At 48.7% G+C, this 20,378-nt stretch overlaps 1 protein-coding gene across 1 annotated transcript in view; it reads right to left on the bottom strand.

Moving 5' to 3' along the window:
- The window catches only part of LOC103904923 (lipase maturation factor 1-like), a 130,232-nt gene that overhangs the window by 64,582 nt on the left and 45,272 nt on the right, over window positions 1–20,378 (bottom strand). The window contains exon 2 of the mRNA XM_009286473.2: window positions 6,758–6,925. Within this exon, the coding sequence (XP_009284748.1) occupies window positions 6,758–6,925 (168 nt within the window). The remainder of the gene's footprint in view (window positions 1–6,757; window positions 6,926–20,378) is intronic.

Genomic DNA, 20,378 nt, shown 5'->3' with positions numbered 1-20,378 from the left:
AGCATGATTTAATTTGCGTGTGTGTGGCTGGAAGGGCAGTTCATCCCTCCAACGTCTTGCGGCATGGCAGAGGCAGCAGCGGTGGAAGCGGGGGGCTTGGTCCTCCCCTCCCAAAAGAGAGGGGGGAAAACCCCTGCTTCGCCTCCCATGCACAGCTTTGGAGAGGAGATGGGAAAAGGATCAACTAGAGGAAAATGTCCATTTCCATCAACATTTTTAGGAGGTTGGGGTTTGTCCAAGCCAAGGAAAAAAAAAAGGACAGAAAATATCTATCTATTCAACAACTGTTTTCTGCTTTAAAAAAAAAGAGGAGGAAAATTACTTTGCTGCCCGCTCTCCTGCACGTTCCCGGCTCCCAGGAACGCAGCGGCTGCCTCTCTCCGGTGCGGTGCCCGGCTGGGCAAGGGTAGTGCTCAGAGTTTGTTTTCCGAGGGAGAAGAGCTGGAGGTTTCTGCCACCCCACCAGCTCGTAAAGCTGCTCCCGCGCAGCTCCTTGGCCGGACCCCGAGAGCTGTCTCAGGAGCTTTCTTTGTCAGCGCTCTAAGTTCGAGGGGGTTTTGGCTGCGGAGTTTTTATCTTTGCCTTCCGCAAGGCTGGAATTCAGCTTCACTCTTGGCATTGTCATCCCTCCGCTTTATACGCGGCTCCTGCTGAAAAACATCCTGGGACAGCCCGAATTTCAGCCCACTGCCAAACCTCCGTGGGAGGAAGACCGGTGGCAGCGAAGAACTGGCAACCCCAAGGCTTCGCCGCTCCGGCTCCTTCGGGGAACTTCTGTCCTGACGTGTGACGCTGGGGGCTGAGCTCATCCCGGCACGAACATCCCCTCTCCGGGAGCTCCCCAGCCACAAGGCTGCGCAGAGGATGCTCCGCGCAGGAGGACGTGCCGGGAGTTTTCAGGGGCCACAGAAAGGAGTCAGGATCCCCAAATTCATTCAAATCCAAAGGGATCTGAAGGCCTAAAACTCTCCCCGCATCCTAAAAACCCCAAGCTATGCTTATATGACTGTGACCCAGAACAGCACCGTGAAAGCAAAGGAATGACCCTGCCTTTCCAACAGTGCTAGCTTTATACTTTCCATTTACTATTTATTTATTTCTGGATTTTACCTTTGTGATACTGAAGCTCCTTCCCATCTGGCACAGCCAGACCCACCCCCCGGCTGTAAGAAACCTCAGCCCTCTCCTGCCCGGGCGCTGCAGCCTCCTTGCCGTGCTCTCTAACTCAGCCCTACCTGCCAGCTCGTAGGGGCAAGGTGGCTTTTTCCTGGCTTTTTGGCTTTCCTCTCGCTTCCCCTCATCAACCCATTTGCCAAGCAGTGTAATTTTACTGCCTGGCTTAAGGAGCCAAGAAATACGTTTGCTGGTGTAAGCTGTGCATTAGACGTCGTGAAAAACATGCAGCTTCAGGGTTTTAGGAGCCAGCTCCAGAGAACAGCGAAACACCCGCAGAGCAGCGAGGCCGCGGGTTTGCACCCTCTCCGGTTTCACTCACGGACGCTGGCACTCGGCTCTCTCTGGCCGTGGGTGGTTGAGCGCAGGGTAGGACCTATGGGTGCGCAAAGGCGACCGCGTGTGCACAGGAGATGGAAGCATCAGCAGAGAGAGAAGGGAGACAACGCAATGCTCTCACAGGTGGTGTGGTGGGAAGGGGTCCTATGCCACCGACCTGCGGGCAGGGGAAAGGACTTGCCTTCCCCACGCAGCACTTTCATCCTCCCTCCCCCTTAAAACCACAAGCTCCTTAGGGCACAGGCAGGCTCTGGCTTGATGCTTCCTCAGAACCAAGAACAACAGGGTCCAGACCTCACCTGTGGTCTCCAAGACCCTCCAAGACTTCTTCTTCCACCTCCAGATACTAACTGCCACATTTTGGACTTGATTTCTCCCGAACTTTGGGGTGCTTCAGATCTACATGTATATTTTTGAGGCTCAGACCCCAACACTACTACAAAATCAGTCAATTGGTACCATCAGACTCAAAATGAAAGAATCATTCATCAAAGTGATTTGTAAAACATTGGCCGCTGCTACCACCTGCAGCTGGATTTCCATCCCCTTAAGTGAACATCACATTCAATAGCCACCATCAAGAGACATTCAGCGAAAACAACCCCATCCTTATGAATTAGAGAAGGTGTCCAAAACCCCGACCCCAGCGCTGGAAGTTTAAACCTGATGAGGGGATGCAAATGTCCCTGCTCCAGACAAGAGCATCTTGGCGAACACGGTCGTGCCTCTGCATAGCTGCTACAAAATGCACCTGTATTCCCCAGGAAGGACAATAATAAATGACAACAAAAAGCTTTGAATATTTAGCAAACTCTCAAAAACTCTAAGGACTCTCGGTTATATATGAGCACAGGGCAAACTCCACGTCAGGCTTATTTGGAGGTTTCTGTGGCTCAGACCGGCCACTTCTCACCAGCCTGCTTTTACAGGGCTGGAGCACAGAGCTGAGCAGGGAAGGAGCTGAGTTACAAGTCTCTCCTCCGGTTTTATTCCTGGCAGAGACAATTTGCAGCAGTGTTGCTCAGCACGTCAAGTCTGGCACCTGCTTACAATAAATCCCTAATGATGTTGAAAAGTTAAACGTCCATTTAGCTTAATTTCTGTTTTAGATTTGGATTTCTATGCACTGTAAATGCTAAAAAGAATGGTTTTTTTGAAACAATGCCGCGTATTTACCTTGGAGATCCTCTATAATTGGCTGCCCTTCATCTAAGATTTCTTTCTAAACGCAAAAGGATGCTCTCAGCACAGACAGTCTACAGGGGAGGCTTTGCCACCATCACCTGCTAATGCTTTCAGGCCGGCTGAGCTCTTTCGAGCAGGCTCCCTTGCAGGTGGGATGGGTCGATGCACTACTCTTGGGTCAAAACCCAAGGGTTTTGAATCCCAGCAGACACTAATGGAAGAAAAACGCCTCATGGGGTGGTGTCAACCTGTGCAGACGGGAATTTGGGAGTCTTCGCTTTTGGGACACGTGTGATGGGAGAAAGCAAGATGGGCACAGTCAAACTGCTTAGTCCCGCTGAGCACGAACCTGCCTGTTGGCTGCACCGGCTGTATGGCTGAGAGAGGCTCCTCAACCTTGGAGGTGCCATGTCCCAGAGCTTCCCCTCCACGGCCATCTCTTCAGTGCAAACAGCTTCCTCGGGATCGGGGTTTCACGCAGCAATTAATGACAAGGTCAGCGCAGCCCATTCAAACCTCTCTCTTGGGAGCAGGGAGTCACCGGTGCGGAGGACACGCACCCGCTCTTACTGCCCCTGGCATGCACGAGACGGGCAGCCTGGCGGGACCCCCGTGCCACACCGTGGGGACAGTCCCCAGCCCCGAGCCCCTGGCCGGGACCGCGAGCAGCTGCGCTGGCGGCTGGGGAGCTCTTCCGCAGCCTGCCCGGGGGACAAGCGGCTGATGGGGCCTGGCTGTAAAACCTTGGATGACATTTTCCCCTCCACTCACCTTTGATCCTGGTAAGCGTGCTCTGGGCGCTGCAATCTGACTGAGAATCTCTCTGTGTGCAGATGTCCTGCAAAAACTACACCCACAGCTGTAACTCACAAAGCCCTCCCCAATCTGGTGGTTAGCGACAATAAATAATGATTTTTCTAATGGGAACTGGCCAGCATTCAACCCGCTCCTTGATTATTTTTTTTTTTAAGCAAAGACTATTTATATTGAGAGACTTGCAATATGGAAGACTCTTCAATTTATTCAAGATCAAAAAGCAGCCAAAGGGGGAAATTTCTGGAAGCTCAAGCTACGGCGACTCGTATCAGAGCAGGCAGACCCCAAACCAAGATCACAGCAACATCAATGCACACGAAGCACCAAAACCATGGGGTGTCCTGGCTCCTCGGGCTCCCTGCTTCGGGTCTTGTGAGGACACGGGTGGGTGGGTGAGCGAGCATGGGAAGGGGACGGTGCAGAGACGTGCCTACGCAGTGTGTGTTTCGGTCGTCATCACCCAAATCTCCCGCACGGTAGGTGACCCAGGACAGTCCGGCACACCAGGACCAGCACAGTGACCGGCACAACCCCACGGGAATCCAGTGGGGGATAGACATCCATCCTCCCGGTGCGCTCTGCGCTCCGCCAAGCCGGCAGGCTGCTGAGCCCCTCCTCTCTGACGTTCCCAAACTCACTAAGCTTTTTTCCTTACAAACGTGAACTAGGAAAGAAGAATAAGTTCACACTTGAAAAAAAAAAAAAAAAGACTTTTTTCTTTAAAGCACAACTTTTTTTGGGTTCCTGACAAAGCAATATTCTCCAGGCCAGTCGGAATCTGGAAAAATACACTTACTCAACCTAGCCACCATGACTCCAATAACAATTATAAAATGTCCAATAAAACTTGCATGTAATGTCAATTCAAATCTTGAAAAGCAGAATTAAGTGGTATATCAACATTAAACTTTATTGCTTCCTTTGCAGAGCAGAAGTATTGTCAATAAAAGTCATTCTGAATGAAGAAAAGGGCAGTAAATATTAAATAAACAGGTTTTTGTTGAAATGCTATAAATGCACCAGAGCTGCATTTTACACTGGGACCCTTTTTTCCTTTGCAGACTCCCCTCATGATAGAAATAAGTCAGTAATTGCAAACTATCAATAAAGCGCCAATTAAAGGGTGGTTAGATGCATGCATTTACAATATGTCATTATGAGCCTTTATTGTATGTAGTTGGCTTTTTCAGATCCCACTGGCTCCGTCTGAAGTCCCCCAGCACACAAACGGTCGTGCTGCTCGTTAGGGGCCCTTGGAGGAGCCGTGAGGGTGCTGGAGGCGCGCGCCAGCCAGAGAGCCCTGGCCGGGGGCCCGGGGCGCACCCCCCCGTGTACCCCAGCCCGGCTCCTGCCCGGGGGCACGGCAAGGACGGAGAAACCCAGGGCCGAGAAGGGGATGAGAGAGGAGCATTTGGTCAGGCTTTTTGGTAACTGAAGTTTCTTCTGGCAGAGATGGGAAGACAAAGCATCACCATCTCAGACCATTACGCTATCATCCTCCTGCCAATGCAGAAGCGAGCAGAGCACGACAGCTCTGCCCCGAGACTGGGCAGCTGTGCCCAAGCTGGAATTTGGCAACGTGACTTTGTTTACCGAGAGGCCGCTCACCGTGGTGTGTCCTGCTCCTTTCTGGGTCTATCTGCCTTAGAAAGAGCCATCACCATCCTCCCTACACTGCCTTACATGCAAAAGTATTTCCACTCGCAATTCCTGCTTGCTAATCTGATCTCCGTCATGTCTCTACACCCACCTCCTCCTGCAACGAGCAGCTGACAGAGATGGGACGTTTTGCTTTGTCCGTGAGACAAAAGAGCAGGTTTTTTTAGGGTTGGGCTGAATATAATCCTCCCAGTGACACTGAAAACCTCAAAAACCTCAGGTGCGATGCCCATCGCAAACCCAACTGGCACCTCATGGAGCAATGCCCCGAGACCTCTTTGGGTCAGAACTCTTCCGCCCCACTGCCGGGACCTCCAGCTGCCTGAGAAGATCCATCCCGACAAAACCAAACCTGACGCCAAAAGGTGTGCCGAGCAAGCAGAGGTACAAGCTGTATGTTCAGTGGTACCCAGACACAACGGGACGCGTTTTGGAAGCAGGAGAAGGAGCGGGCATCTCTGCGAGGGCACAAATCCCGCGGCTTTTATGTCAGCCCTTTAAAATCTGATCAGCATTTTTGTGGTTTACCAATAGAGTTTATAAGCTGTTCTCCAGTTTAATCATCACACGTATTTACAGGAAGCAGTAACAGCTACCGAGTATGAATTTCATGATGCTGAAATGATACTGAACAAACACCGCAGTCAGCAAGGGCTGAAAGCTGCACTTCTGCGAGTCAGAGTGGCTGGGGTTTAATGAGCTCTTTGAATTATCCTGGGGCAGCGATGAGAGAAATCAGATGTGGTCTAGGAAAGTATATACGCAGGAGCTTCTGTCCTCTGACTTTTGCACAGATTTATTTATTTCACGTACAAAAAAAAAAAAAAATCCACTGGAACATGAACGCCATTAGTTTTTGAAGAAATTATTTTCACTATGAACCTAGGCTCAGTAAATCTGGTGGTTGTAAAAAGCAGCTCAAACATTTTCAGAGATAAAGAACAGCCCCTTGAATGTTAAATATAAAAAAAAAAATCCCTTCAAAGGGTGAAAGATGTCTATAAAAATTAACTTTTGGAGAAATTGCAAGTATTCACCCTAGCCTTCCACAGCCGCAGGATCAGACCCTTTGCACTAGTCCTGGGCTGACATTTCTCTGCCATACATATGAATGGAAACCAAACCAGCGGCAAGGGAAACAAACCTCCAGCAACACAGTAAGAGCAGCCACGCCAGCGCAAACCACCGCCAGCGCGAACCACCCAAGAGCCAACAGTTAATAGCTGTGAATCATCTTGATTCACTTGAGCCTGAACTCTTGACCTGCCAATTGAGTCAGTTCCTCTGGATGCTGCTCCTGCTCGGACAAGATGGGCTCCAGTGAACCACACCGCTGCCGCGACGGCAGCGTTACCGCTCCTGGCACGCGTGCCCACGTCCTTGCTGCAGGTTACGGAGCTGGCGTTAGGAATGCGTGTCTGCATCTCGGCCACCCAGGTCCCAGCCCACCCTACGGCCCGCAGCCGCAGGCAGCTGCCGGGCAGCAGGTGCAGGCAGCGGGAGAGGTTCTACACCCTTTGAACACTCCCTGCTCCGTCCTGGGCGAAGACGTGACCCTTAGGAAGCAAACCCAGGAGCATCTCACCTGGAAGAGGATCTGCAAGAGGCCATGTACGATGCACATCCGCCGTCCCAGGAAGAGAAAGAACGGCACCACCAGCTCGATGAAGTGATTGACCAGGGTCTCGAACTGATGAAACCACCACGGCGAGCGATGCATGAAGTAGGCGATGGGGTTGGGCACTGGCTGTGTCTGAAAGACGGAAGAAGAAAAGAATCAACCCTCCTCCAAGGCTCATCATCATCAGGGGGAGCTACAGAGCTCTTGGCCTTTTTCCTTATTTCTTTCCCCAAGTTTGCTCACAGGAGAACCGTCCTTTGCCTCTGGGCACTCATTTGTTTTTAGAGAAAATGACGTCATTCAATTTTTTTCATGCAAACCCAAGGAATTTTTAAACCAAAACATCTTTTAAAAACCAAGAGTTTTAATTTTCTCTTTTTTTTGTCATAACCAAACCCCACTCATCTTAAATTAAACCCACTATTATTTAATACTGAAACGTTACACATAGCTCGATACCGACGGATGTTAAATTGCTCTGCACGAGTGCTGAAGATCATCAGAGCAACTAAGCAGATACAGAAACTGAGAAAAAGATTTTCTCAGGGTCACACAGTAGGTCAAACAGAGTCAGGAATGGAAACCAGATTTCAAAACCTAGGAGATATTCTTTCAAAATGTTTAAATTTGAAATAAATGTGGTGGTAGAGTTGCTTTCCAAAATCGTAATTTGGGAGAGGAAAGTGTAGTTCCTCTAAACATGCTATATTGGTTTAAGGTATTTACATACTGGCCTTGTGACAATATTTTTCTTCTATCAGCCTGAAATTTTTTGACACTGGGAGATCTTCCATCCAGTACAATAAAGCTGCAAATTTTACAAAGGAAACAAACCCAAATCCTGATATGTTAATAACTGCCACCCTTAGAAATGCTGCAATTTTAACAAAAAGAAAGTAGTTAACAATTTATCTTAGCATATCTGACAAGCTCAAATACATTAGTATTGTTTTAAAACTGTGACAGGAAAAAAGAGAGGATGAAGACGCAAATTTTAATTGAAGGAGACACAACACATCTTTAAATTATTTGTAGTTAAATCAAAAATACAAACAAAACAGGGAAAATACTGTACTATGCATGGCAACTGAGAGTGCTTCCACTGCCAAATCCCACAACTATTGTAATTCCTTATTAGCAAAGCTGGGATTAATAAAGTTGTTGCTTTATATGGGTTTGAGGCTGCTGTAACCCCTTAGGACAGGAGACCGCATCCTTCCTTCCTCGGACACCGGCGCCGGATGGAGCGGTGTCGGGGTCAAGGAGCTCTGCCAAGTCCACTCCGGCAAGGGGGCGGGAGGTCAGGGCCCCCCCCTCCCGGGGCAGCGGCAGCAGCCCCAGGTGCCACCAAGGGTCCTTCCCCTCCGCATGGGACCTGTTTCGAGTTAATCTCCTTGTTGGGCTGCTCTTGAGCATTCCCAGAACGTCAGGGAGGCTCAAAGAGATTTTTTTTACCTTGATCCCAAATTGCTGAGAAATGCTTTTATCCTTCCAAAAAGGCAGGTTGCTTTCTTGGCTTCTTCTATTATTTTTTTTTTAAGTGCCTTAACCAAAACCAACCTAGATGAGGAATCAGCCCTACAGGTTGTAACATTTAGCCCGAGATGAGCCGGTTTCCAGCACGTAACTGCCTGATTCTAACATGCCAGAGCTGCAGAAAGGCGGCACTCACGCTTACCCCCTCTTGCGATGCAGCCGCTGCCTGTTTCCCCATCGGCAGCGTGCCGCGGAGGCGCGCCTGGATCCGCTCCCTTCGACGCAGGCAGCACTTACGGCCGAGGACCACGGAGAACCCGCAGTATTACACATGTAATTACATACCTACTTACAAATGTAATTAAATCTCATAATGCGATGGCACTGAGCAGTTATACATTTGACTGTGGCTCTGCAGGGCTGGGCTGACCCTGTTTAATTTTAAAGCAAAGACCAGCCTTAGCTATCGAACGTGCCATTCGGTTCCCCCATCCCCTTCCCCTCCATCACAGGCTCACGTTGATGCCCTCATCTATCAAGGCCAACCGCAGCCAGCAAATCCCGCTTGTTGCTTTGGGCTGGGACTCAAGATATCGTCCCCCCAGTCTGCTGTGCTTAAGGGCAGAAAGGTGAAGCTCTTGCCTCTAGTCCCACTGCAGTGGGACAAGAAGCAGAAGAAAGTTCTTGGTTTGGGCTCATGTAGCAGCCACGTACGGGCTCGCGTGGGAACAGCCCAGGCTGGCCAGCCGGGTCTGCTGCGGTTTATGCTTTTTAGCAGCAGCCTAATATCTTATCCTGAAGTAGAAATGGGGAAAAAGGAGAAGCGAGGCACAGAAATTTGGCGTGCGTTAATAATTCACTCCCAGGTGCTATAGCATTGCCATCCTTCACCTTATCAGCGCTGACACTATCACGGTGTCACTGGGGGCAATGCTGTGCGACAGGCAAGATAACTCAAACGACAAGCAAGACTGAAAGTCTAAAACAGCAGCAGACACACCACAAATAACACACGGTTCCTTGGCATTTGTTGTGACAGAGGGAAAGAAATGCATTTGATAAGGGCAGCGCTGGCGACGGAGCCTCTGGGGACACCATCAGTAAGGGACCCTTCCTCCCCACCGCTGCAGCCACTTCTCCGGCGTGTAAACCTCAAGTACGTAAAACAAAACACAGCGATAGAGAAGTGATTCGCATGTATCAGAAATTCGTTAAAAGGCTGCTGGGGGAGGAGAGCGCTCTGTGTGTGTGTTCCTCCCAATGCCTTCCAGATGCTGCGAGCACGGGTGTAGCGCGGCACAGGTTTCCCGGCGAGAAAGCCGTGTTTACTCGGGAAGGGGTGTTGAGGCAAGAGCAAAGACCCAGAGCAACGTGTGAATCGCTGCGGCGCTGAACACCGGCACCTGTGATGCTGCAGAGCTTTCTGGTTTCTTTTTGTGCCCGAGTCGACCGCTGCCCAGGGGTGCTGGGGGCACCCGACACCCCGTCCGGTGGGTCCCGCCGCGCAGCACCCAGTTGGGGCTGGGAGAGAGCACCCGGGGCACATTACCGGGGTTAGAGGATACTTGCCCAACACAGGCATGCCTAGCGTTTTCCCACTGCAGCCGTTTCCTACGGAAACATCGCGGCGGTGTCAGAGCCCGGGAGGAGGGATAAACATTCCAGCATCACTTCACCCAGCTCATTTCGCTGGGGATTTTGAGCTTTACGCTTTGCTTCGTGGCTGCTTTGCAAGCAGCAGCATCCTAGGAAGCAGCCAGGAGTTCCCCCACATTGAGAACTGCTCCCGACACACACACACACACACACACAGAAAAATGCAGCTCCAAGTCAGATGCAACTAAATAAACAGGCCCACAGCAGACGTACGGTGAGAGGAACAGAGCCCTTGCCGTGTTTTCCCACTGCAGCCGTTTCCTACGGAAACATCGCGGCGGTGTCAGAGCCCGGGAGGAGGGATAAACATTCCAGCATCACTTCACCCAGCTCATTTCGCTGGGGATTTTGAGCTTTACGCTTTGCTTCGTGGCTGCTTTGCAAGCAGCAGCATCCTAGGAAGCAGCCAGGAGTTCCCCCACATTGAGATGTGAACTCCTGACACACACACACACACACAGAAAAATGCAGCTCCAAGTCAGATGCAACTAAATAAACAGGCCCACAGCAGACGTACGGTGAGAGGAACAGAGCCCTTGCCTCCAACAAGCCCCATTTCTGGATACCTCTGTGAAACATAAAATTTTTTAAATAAAAAACCGATTAGCAAATACTGGCTTTATGTGTCAGCACAAGGTGCAATATAATAAACCTTCTGCTTCCCTCACACCTCCAGCAGCCGGAGAAAAACTGTGCTGCAAATGCGTTTTGAAATCAGATTGGGGAAAATTAATTCCATAATTCACGGGGCAGATTTGTAATGTGTGACTGCGGGGCGACACTCGGCGGGGGCTGCTGAATGAATTCTGGGTCGCCAGCTAAGGCATGTTCTCTGGCTCGTATCTACCAGGTTTTATGAGGGCTGGTAACAGATTCTAAAAATATGCACAATAAACTGTTTTTTCTCCCTAAGGGGTCTATGGTTTAATTATGTTCTTAGTGAGAACCATTAAAGTGCTAAGTACCTGAAGACTCCTAATTTACTAAACTATACGCTACTAAAACCCAACAGAAGGCTATTATACACCAGAGTAAACGCTCTTCTCTGGGACTGTAAATGCACATGGTCTCTCCTCTCGGCCTCCTTATTGGTATGGCATTACATAAACTCTGACGGAGTATTTAATCCCAGTGTTAGATACCCCAGCTCAGCCCAGGGAAATCTCCAGGCTCTCCTACACGTGTGCATGAAAACAAGTCCCACATTGTCCTCGAACAACCCACTGCTCCGACAGGGCTGGGGATGTTATTCTTATAGCGTGAGCGGCACAACTCCCATGCAAGTAACCGTGCGGCACGGGAGTGTGAAGTTGGAGGGTAGGGAAGACCCTGTCCTCTCAAGTTCACAAACGAGGAGGAGCCCAGAGATATATTGAGTAAGTTTTATCCTTTGCAATGATGGGTTTTTACCTTCCTCCACTCCACAATAAACTGCGGCATGGCTTCAGGAGCCTCTGTTGGATCTGCTCGCTCGGCGGAGCACCTAAACAGCTCAAACTCACGAGGTGTCCTTCAAAAAACAGTAGCAAGTTATGAATGAATCTGTTTCAGAAAGGTGAACAAAAAAATCCATTATTCTTCCTGTTTGTATAAGGTAAACTTAGATTATCTATTGATTCAGATAACCAAAAGTATACTTGGCATTAATATTAAAACAACACTAAGGACAGCCTTTCAAAACATTGCCCTGGGTGCCTATCGCAGAAATCTGGCTTGGTGAAAAACAAAGCAAGCCTTAAATATTTCTATGCACTCTAGATACTATCATTTCTTTTTCCATTGAAAGGCACCTACTCAACCAAAATACTCATATCTGAGTGCATTTAATGGCAGAAAAATCTTGAAAAACAGAAGGAAATGGAACAGCAGCAAATATGAATAAATGATGAGAGGAAGCAAGTATTTGGTCAAAAGAAATAGGATTAACTTGGCTCAACAGACACTTCATTAACAGCTTGTGGGCACTGGAGGCTCCAACAGTGAAAAGAGAAGGAAGCCTTTGGCACAAACAGAAAGGCGTGAAGAAGAGTGGTACCCTGGAAAACCAGGCTGAGAGGTATTATTCAATGTTTTCCTGAGCGTTTGTGGAAGGTACAGATGAACTGTAAAGCACAGTTCTCCAGCTTCCCAAGGCACTGAGGCATGAACTCATCTTCTCAGCTTCATCAGCTTCAAAGAAAAGCTCTCAGTTCTCTTGTACTTTGGACCAAAAAATAAAAAGGATTCTCCATCACAGAGCATAATTTGATCAACATGATCCAACAGACTGTTTCTCTGCCAGTCTATTCTGCTTCAGATCTTGACCCTTCCTCCTTACGCATCTGCAGATCAAAGCTCCACTTTCCCAAGCCCGAGCAGAAACGGCTTCCCAGCCCCGTGCAGAAGAGCAAGAGGCAACAAGCAGAAAGGAGACAAACTGGGTCACTCGCAGCTGCTGGGAAGTGTGGGAAGATGCATGTCTTGACTGAAGTCAGACCGTCTTGTGCTGTACAGTAACCAACGACTCCTGCAAAACACCCTTCTTCATAACAGGGGGAGATTATGGAGAGCTGCTGCTTCCTCGCCGGTGAGGCTTTGTGGTGGGCGCTCTACATGTGCAGCAACCTTGATTGATGAACAACATCGCAACTGTGCACAAAGACACACGTGTAGGCAAGGGTTTTGAAAGGAAACTGAGCAGCGAACTGCTCAGCCTCTTGTGTAAATCCCTGCGGTACCTTGTGCCATCTATATTTTATACGTACATTCATGCGCACAAGGCTCCATGTGCGTGGTACTAACATACTTGCATACACAACAGCTAACCGGTTAAAAATAGGCCCTTTGAAACTTTCCAATTATTAATATGATTCCAATCAAAATAAAATCATAAGAAAAAATTAAAAAGTTGTATCTGTCTTAAAATGCACAGAGATCTAATGTCCGGGTGGGTCACAAGGGGTGGGCTCTTCAGTGACGCAATATCAAAATAATTAAGTCTCGATAGATCTATTAAAAAGAAAAGCTACCTATACGTTCTTGCTGGGCAGAGCTTCCCTTGTCCAGTCAGTAGTAATATTCAGTTCATAGAAAAACATACTGGAATCTGCCTGCTTTAAGACAGCAACCCAAGCCAAGGAGATGTGTGTTTGACTCGGTGCCAGCACGACCATAAAATGTTGGCAATTTAGTAGAGACGTAGTGCCGCGCCACTCTCCCAAAGGACCTAAATAAACTTCAGATGTAGAACATATATTTTTACTTTTTATATATATAAATCTGCTGTTTCATTTTTAACTCCTTTCCCCAGCCGTCCCTCCGTCTAAGGTTTTTCAAAGCTGAAACAGGTCCCTGCTTCTCCCGGCTGAGCAAAGCCTCAGCAATGAAAAGTTAAAAGCATGAAAAATCAGAGAAATGATTCACGTCTGGGCATTGGGTTTCTTGGGGAATGATGGCTGCACATGCGGCTGCAGACGCCGGAGGGGAAAGGGTCTCGGGAGAAAATTCTGCTGTGCAATTTCATGCCTCGGCATTATAAAATATCCCGAGGAATTTTTTTTTTCCTGTTCACAAAGTTGCACTTGCAAAGTCACCAGTGTAGGTGAAACCTTCCTGCCACATCCATGACATTGAGCTACAAAGCCAAGCTTTGCTCATGATGAGTCAGCCCTGATTTACACCAGCACGAGCGAGGATGTACTTCAACCAGGGGTGCACTGAAATGACGGATTTTTGAATTCCAGCAAGTTGGGTGGGGGCAGAAGAATCTATAGCTGCACTGTTTGCTTTTCCAGACTGCACCCTACCTCCTGGTCAGAGTTATCCTTCTCCAATAATAAAGACCACATTTCCACGGCCCACAGCATACCTGTTTATTGACACTATTCCTCCATAGCGTGCCTCCGAGCTGCTCGCTGTATATAGAGTTAATTGTGGATGTATTACAGATTCACCTATTTATTCTGTACATTCTTGGAGGGGTCCAGAGCTAAAATTACACAAGGAACCGCTGAACTGTTCAGGCTATTTATTTGTTCAAAATCCCTCTAAAATAATTAGCGGGGCCTGGAACAGACATCTTGGCTCTGGTGGGGCCAGAAGAAGCTGGTGCAACCAACTGTGGGTCATTACTGCCTTTGGGGAGAAGGCTTGTTTATTAAGAGCACCAGAGATGGGTCATGTTTGGTTTAGGGAGTAGACCAGGCTGGAGGGTATGACTGTAAGAAACAGGAACTAAGAGCAATACATCCTTACCAAGAAGGTCCCATCCCAAAAGCAACGGGGCTGAGACGGGGGAGCTGCAGCAATCCTTCTCCAGCGATCACCATGGTTTGATACCGAGCTGCCATCAGATAGTGCTTTCCTGGTGCATCTCCGAGGTTTTCCGACACAGAAACGCGCTCCCTGGCCCGGCGCTCTCCAATGGAGCTCACCTTCCCAAGCGGATCGCGAGGCAGGTCGCTCACCAATATTTTAAATTGCCATTTAAGAGCATATTGCAAATGTGATCCTTTAATTGGTCACTGTTATGGCTCTCTATTAGAGAGGACAAGTTTTTCCACACAAGGTAAGCCCTTGCGAAAGCACTGAAAATGTTTAAAAACAACCCAGTCCTGATATATTTATTATATATTTCTCTCTATATAAATAATTTCATGAAAAGGAACGTACTGAGTGGAAACTCCATTTAAAATGTGATCCCAGATGGTGGCAAAGCTCTAAAATTGCAAGGCAACATGTAAAGAAAGATTAACGACCTCAAACAGGCACAAATTTATGAGGTGAAAGCCCCTGTAATCCTAGAGAAAAATGATACCAAACGTTAGACTAGACAGCTAGAAAAAACCTCTGCTTAGTTCATGTGGCCTCTGCCATTTTACATTTTCTTTTAATACACATTACTTTTGGGTTCATTTAGTCTTTTCTCCTGCAGGCCAGAGGTATCACTTCGGTACATGAGCACGCTGATGGATTTGCCAGCTCCCACCAGGTACCCCCTTATGAGCAACTGGTAAATCAGATAACGGGTAACAGCTATGCTGCCACATCCCGGGAATAAGCAGCCGAAAGGAGAGAAAACGGAGCCAGGACAGCACGTCAAGCATTTATCATCACTGCAAGACCCAAAGCTCCACCATCAAGTGGACTGAGATGACAGTGCTTAACATTTCCAACACTAAAGCTCACGCAGTTCCTTATTCTGCCCGAGTACAAAACGTTTCGAAGGAAAGGATGTCAACATTTCATCCCAAAGAGCATGGGTCACCCCAGCGACCAGCATCGTCCACGCTCTTAACTCTAGCTAGGGCCAGATGGGACCTCTGGGTCCCGCAGCCCATTTCCCTGAGACCTCTAGCACCTCGAAGACCCCCTTGATAATCCTGTCCTGTTCATCCCTCTGATGATTCCCCTCCGTGACCTCTGCAAGGTCACTCGCATGGTCTTCTCTGGACCATTTTACTACAATATTTTTCTGTGAGAATTTTGAATGAACTGGGATTTTCTCACCTTTTCAGCAGAGTTCCTGGCACGCTCTAGTCGATAACACAGCCGTGGAATGATATCAAATTTAGCGTGTTTTTACACCAGTGCAAACAAAAGGATATTCAGTCAACACCACATAGCAAGACAGCACAGAGCCAGCGCTGCTGTCGCGCAGGGCTGCTTTGCTGAGCTCACTGCTTCAAACCGTGGGTATTCTCTGCTTTGCTGTAGCCCTTGGATGTAGCAGATGAGCAGGGAGCTTTGGATGCAGCACCGGGATGCTGCCTGCTACGGGAAATGGATGACCATAACCTGTGGGTACAACAGGGACAAGGACGCACAAACCAAAAGCTACCCCAGGACTCCTGTCCGCTGCTTTGCAAATCAAGTTCTCTGTTTTCCATCAGAAGCTGCAGAGCCCTGGGCTGTGACGGTGTTCCGCTGCCAACAGATAGAGCTGTAACTACCAGAGGGTCAGAAAAGTGTTTAAAATTCAATTTAAGTACTAAAAATACAGATCACGGGCTGCCCTAAGCAGCTGAAGCTGAACCTACAGCATAGAAGATGGTCAGAAGAGGAGGAGGAGGAAAAATTATCTGCCATGTTAAAAAAGAAGACGAGCTTGCATTCAATTAGGAAAAAGTCCTTATCCCCAGGGCACAGCCTGCTCTCGCTGCTGAGGACCAACAGGCAAATCATCTTCTGGGTCTCCTGGTACAACTCCGCTATGTCCAGTTGAGAACAAGTGCGGTAAGGGGAGATACCCTGCTGAGAAGCATGTTCCTCTGCCACCCCTGAGAGCACCCGGGATGCCTGCGGGGACCGTGGCAGTTGCCAGGTTATTTTCAGCCTTTCTACTCTCATCCGAAAGGTGCCAGCGCTCCCCCCTTCCCAGCGTGGGAGGTTGTGAGGTTTCCTGCAGCAGGGAAAGCCCCGGATACAGATACATGGGATAACGGAGCTGGCAGGGTCACGTCATCCTCATGGATCTGCCCCAAACTGTAAGTTATTTCCAAACCAGCCAGCGCCCGTTTTCCATCTACACCAAAGATCCTCGCGATGCAGCGTGGCCCCTTCTCTCTCTTTGGGGATGTGCTTTGAAGGGCAAATCCACTGCTTTAGAGAGAGGGTGGAAGAACATCTTTATGAACGTCTACCCAACTGCTACGCCTGCTCAGGCGGACCCAGGGACCCTGGGCTTTAACCTACCATTCACGACTCTGAAAATGTACCGCGGCTGCTCTCCCAAAGGCCGTCAGTACTTTACTTTTTTTCCTTTTTAAAAGTCCAGTGCTAAAACCAGGACCGTATCTCCTTCAGAGGGCTTTTTTTTTTTTGGTGTATGCTCATAAATACGACGTTCAGCACCAGGCCAAGCAACACATGGGCAAAACCCACGGGCGGTGAATGCCAGCAACGCCCCCGGCTCGTGCCTGTGTTTGGATTAGGCAGTTTCGTGGCCTGGACGAGTTGGGTTGGCAAAACCCACGGGCGGTGAATGCCAGCAACGCCCCCGGCTCGTGCCTGTGTTTGGATTAGGCAGTTTCGTGGCCTGGACGTTTACAGTTGGGTTAGGGTTTTTTTTTTTTCCACAACTTGAGACAAACAGTGGGATCTTTCATAAAACATGTTCACAAAGGGTAAATTGTGCCATTAGGAACCGACTACCTGGACGGTCATTTGAATTCTCCGAACTGGAACGCCACCGCGCTCCACGCCAAATCCAGCGCCGGGGGCAGGAGGGGGAACTCGGCGTCACAGACTGCCTCGTTTAACTCTCCCACTGCCCGAGAGACAGAATACGCTCAACATCATCTGCTTCAAATGCGGGTATTTCAACCAACCAGCTGGTTTGAGCAGTCGTTGTTGTAAATGAAACATCCAAAGGGTGGGAGGGGCTGAGGGTACGGTGTGAAAGGCATCCTGGTGCTGGTTAGCTCTGCGAGTCACCTGGGCTTTACCGAAAGACTTTGAGCCAAGTCAGAAAAAGAAGGAGAACAATGTAAATTGAAACTTTCATATTAAAACGAAACGAAAGAGTGATCCCAACACTGACCAGGTGTTGCAAGGCTGGAAAGGGTGAAAGAAGTTGAAGATGGTCAGCTCCCATCCATCCTCCTGGATGTTTGCACAGAGGGCTGCCACGTGTTCCCGTAATGCTGTTAACTGCAACTTAGAACATCCTTCCAAAATAACAAAAAGCCCTGAACTGACTCTTCACTCCATCAGAGAGGTGAAAAATGGATGGCTACCACAAGGAATACGTTTTGCCTACGAGTCCCAGCACACAGCCTTTGAGAAGCCCTGGGCAAGGCTTCTGGGGAGGGTAACATCAGTGAAGTCTGCTCCGCCGTGCTCTAGTCGTTGTGGCACCAGATTAATACATTCTTATTTATTATCTGGTCATTAAGGGCAAGATGAAAATAAAGGTCCTTGGGATTTGAGAAAGTACAGGGTACGGAGCTACTCTACCCTTCTGTACTGAGAAGTACACCCAAGTACTTCCCGGAGCAGACAGAAGACGCCTGTGCTCCCGTAGACCTCACCTCTTTGCTTCAGACACTGAAATAGAGATTTCTAACACATGTTCTCATCTTGTTTCACGTGTTCTTCCAGCCCGTTTTTCAGCAGTAACACCTGACAACTCTGCCACACACATTTTCCAATTTATTGACAGGACTTGCGCGGTTATAATGAAGATGTAAATTTTTTTTTATCCAAAATGGTTATGCTAATTCAATCCAAGTTGAATATATAGATAAAATAACACATGGTATACCTTATCCCTATTCTCCTCTAGAAACTACATTGATATAAACACCAGGATAACTCTGCCCATTCTAGTCCACAGCATTTTACAAATTTAACTACTTCTTTATAGCTGAAGTAGCACAGCTCCCGGATACGCTGTAAGCAGGCAAAAAGATTTCTCTGCGACACTTGGTCAAAAGGGCCTTTTAAATGGGCATATAAATTACTCATCCCTTTCACTGGATACTTGGTGATGCTCACGCTAAGGTTGCTTTTCTCTGCTAGAGGCACCAGCTCCGCAGGACACGCTGTGGCTGATTCAGGAGAACTCAGGCCTGAATCTCCTCTTCATCTAAGAGCACTTATAGAGCAGGGCGGAATAAAACTAATCCTTTTGTTTCCCAGGGAAAAAAAGAAAGAAAAGAATCTGCCAAAGCATAAGAGTCTGGAAAGCAGCGAGTGTCACCTCCTGCATTAGCCATTCACCCCTGCGCGAACAAGAAAGCAGGAAAAACCAGGTAGCTGTCCCAAAGATGTAGCCAAAAGCTTAGCCGAGCTTACTTCTGTGAAAGCAGGAAAAACCAGGTAGCTGTCCCAAAGATGTAAGCTCGGCTAAGCTTTTGGCTACTTCTGTTTTAGGCTTTCTCCCTAGTAACAAAGGATGCAGACTGAAAGAATTTAGGACAAGTAAAACAATTCACTAGAAAACCCTTTGCCATGAGGAGCCGATGCACAAACTCTTTCAACAGTTGGATGAATCCAGCAGCCAATTCTGCTCTCTCTCGCCAATGAATTACACCTCCACAGCCATTTAAACAGGCATTGCATCTTCTCGTGAGGAAATCATTCAAATAACTTTTTTTTTTTAATTAAAGGCTTAAAATAGCGACTTCTTACAAAGACATGACAATTTGCTAGGAAGTAATACATACACATAGTGACATAGATAGAAATATTAAATTCTGCTAATGCCAGGAAACAGGCTTGGGCATCTCTGGACATCTGGATACAAAAGTGTGCTTGTTATAAATGTCCTCGTCCTGCTCAAGGCCTTCCATGGGTAAAAATAATAATTACCTATATTTTTAAGGACAATTTAGGAATGGAAAGTTCGACAGTACATTCTTAATAACTCTGGTGGTTTACCTTCCGGCATGAAAATGTGAACAGATTTTAAGCAGCACGTGCTGGAGTAGCTTGTTAACTGAGGGGGACGTGAGGTCGCCTGCAGGGTTGGGTGAAGTCTCTCCTACCAGCACCAACCAACACGCATCTGGATGTTCAAATCTTTTGCCTCGAGGTCCGTCAAGTATTGCACTTGTGTAATCGCCTTGCTTGTTTTGTAAGCGTTGCTTGTTTCTATGCTTCTCTACAAAAAAATAAGTAAATTCTGTAGACAGTTAAATTCCACCCAATAAATGTGTCGCTCCGCTATCCCCGTGGACGTAATAGTGCTCTCACACTTGTCCTGATTTGGAGAGCTTGCAAATCATCGTTATAAATAAGACTGCCGACCTAAGCCAAACGTCTCATTTTTAGTAAAGCCTTTTACCTCCTTTCCTAACGCCAAATAACGTCCCGGCGCAGGAGCTCAGAGCCCGAGCAACCGAGGGACGGCAGCCCCCTTCCTCTGGCTCTGCCTCCCCGCTCGGTGCCGCGGTGCCCGTGCCGGCCGCTCCCTGTGCCGCTGCGGGGCTCGCACCGTCATGTTTCCCCGGGGCGGGTTTCGGGGCTGGATTTCTCGCATATTCCCCTACCGCTGGCACCAGCCCGTCACCCCCCGGGAGAGCCACGCGCCTGCCCCAAACACTGCGCCCATTGATGCCGCGGGGCTGGGGTGATGCCGGGGCGGCGGGGGGGGTGTGCGTGTGTGTGTTTGCCTGATGAAGTTAGGTTCTCGCCGGGTATTTAATATTCCCCGTCATGCAGGCCTGTTTCTCCTTGAGCCTGCCTGTCAGTTAAGCCTGGGGATGTTTATTTTAACGGCCACTTGTGGTCAAGGCTGGTGCCAGTTGTACGGCATCGGTTACGCAGATTTAACACTGGGGACTCGGCCCCCGGCTCCCAGAGCACGGAAGGCAGCCAGGGCCGCCCCGGCCTAATGTGAAACAACTGAACTCTTCCAGCAGTCCTCGCTCCAGCTTTAACCCTTGCCGGGCGGGGGCCGGGCTGCCTCACCCACAGGACACCTTTCCCGGCAGCCGCCCGTGTCCGTCCCCCTGGGCCTTGTCCCAGGGAC

Source organism: Aptenodytes forsteri, unplaced genomic scaffold (assembly GCF_000699145.1).
Source record: "Aptenodytes forsteri isolate BGI_AS27 unplaced genomic scaffold, ASM69914v1 Scaffold55, whole genome shotgun sequence".
NCBI classification, from domain to species: domain Eukaryota; kingdom Metazoa; phylum Chordata; class Aves; order Sphenisciformes; family Spheniscidae; genus Aptenodytes; species Aptenodytes forsteri.
The sequence above is the reverse complement of the archived record's forward strand: the minus strand, read 5'-3'. Positions and strand labels throughout refer to the sequence as shown.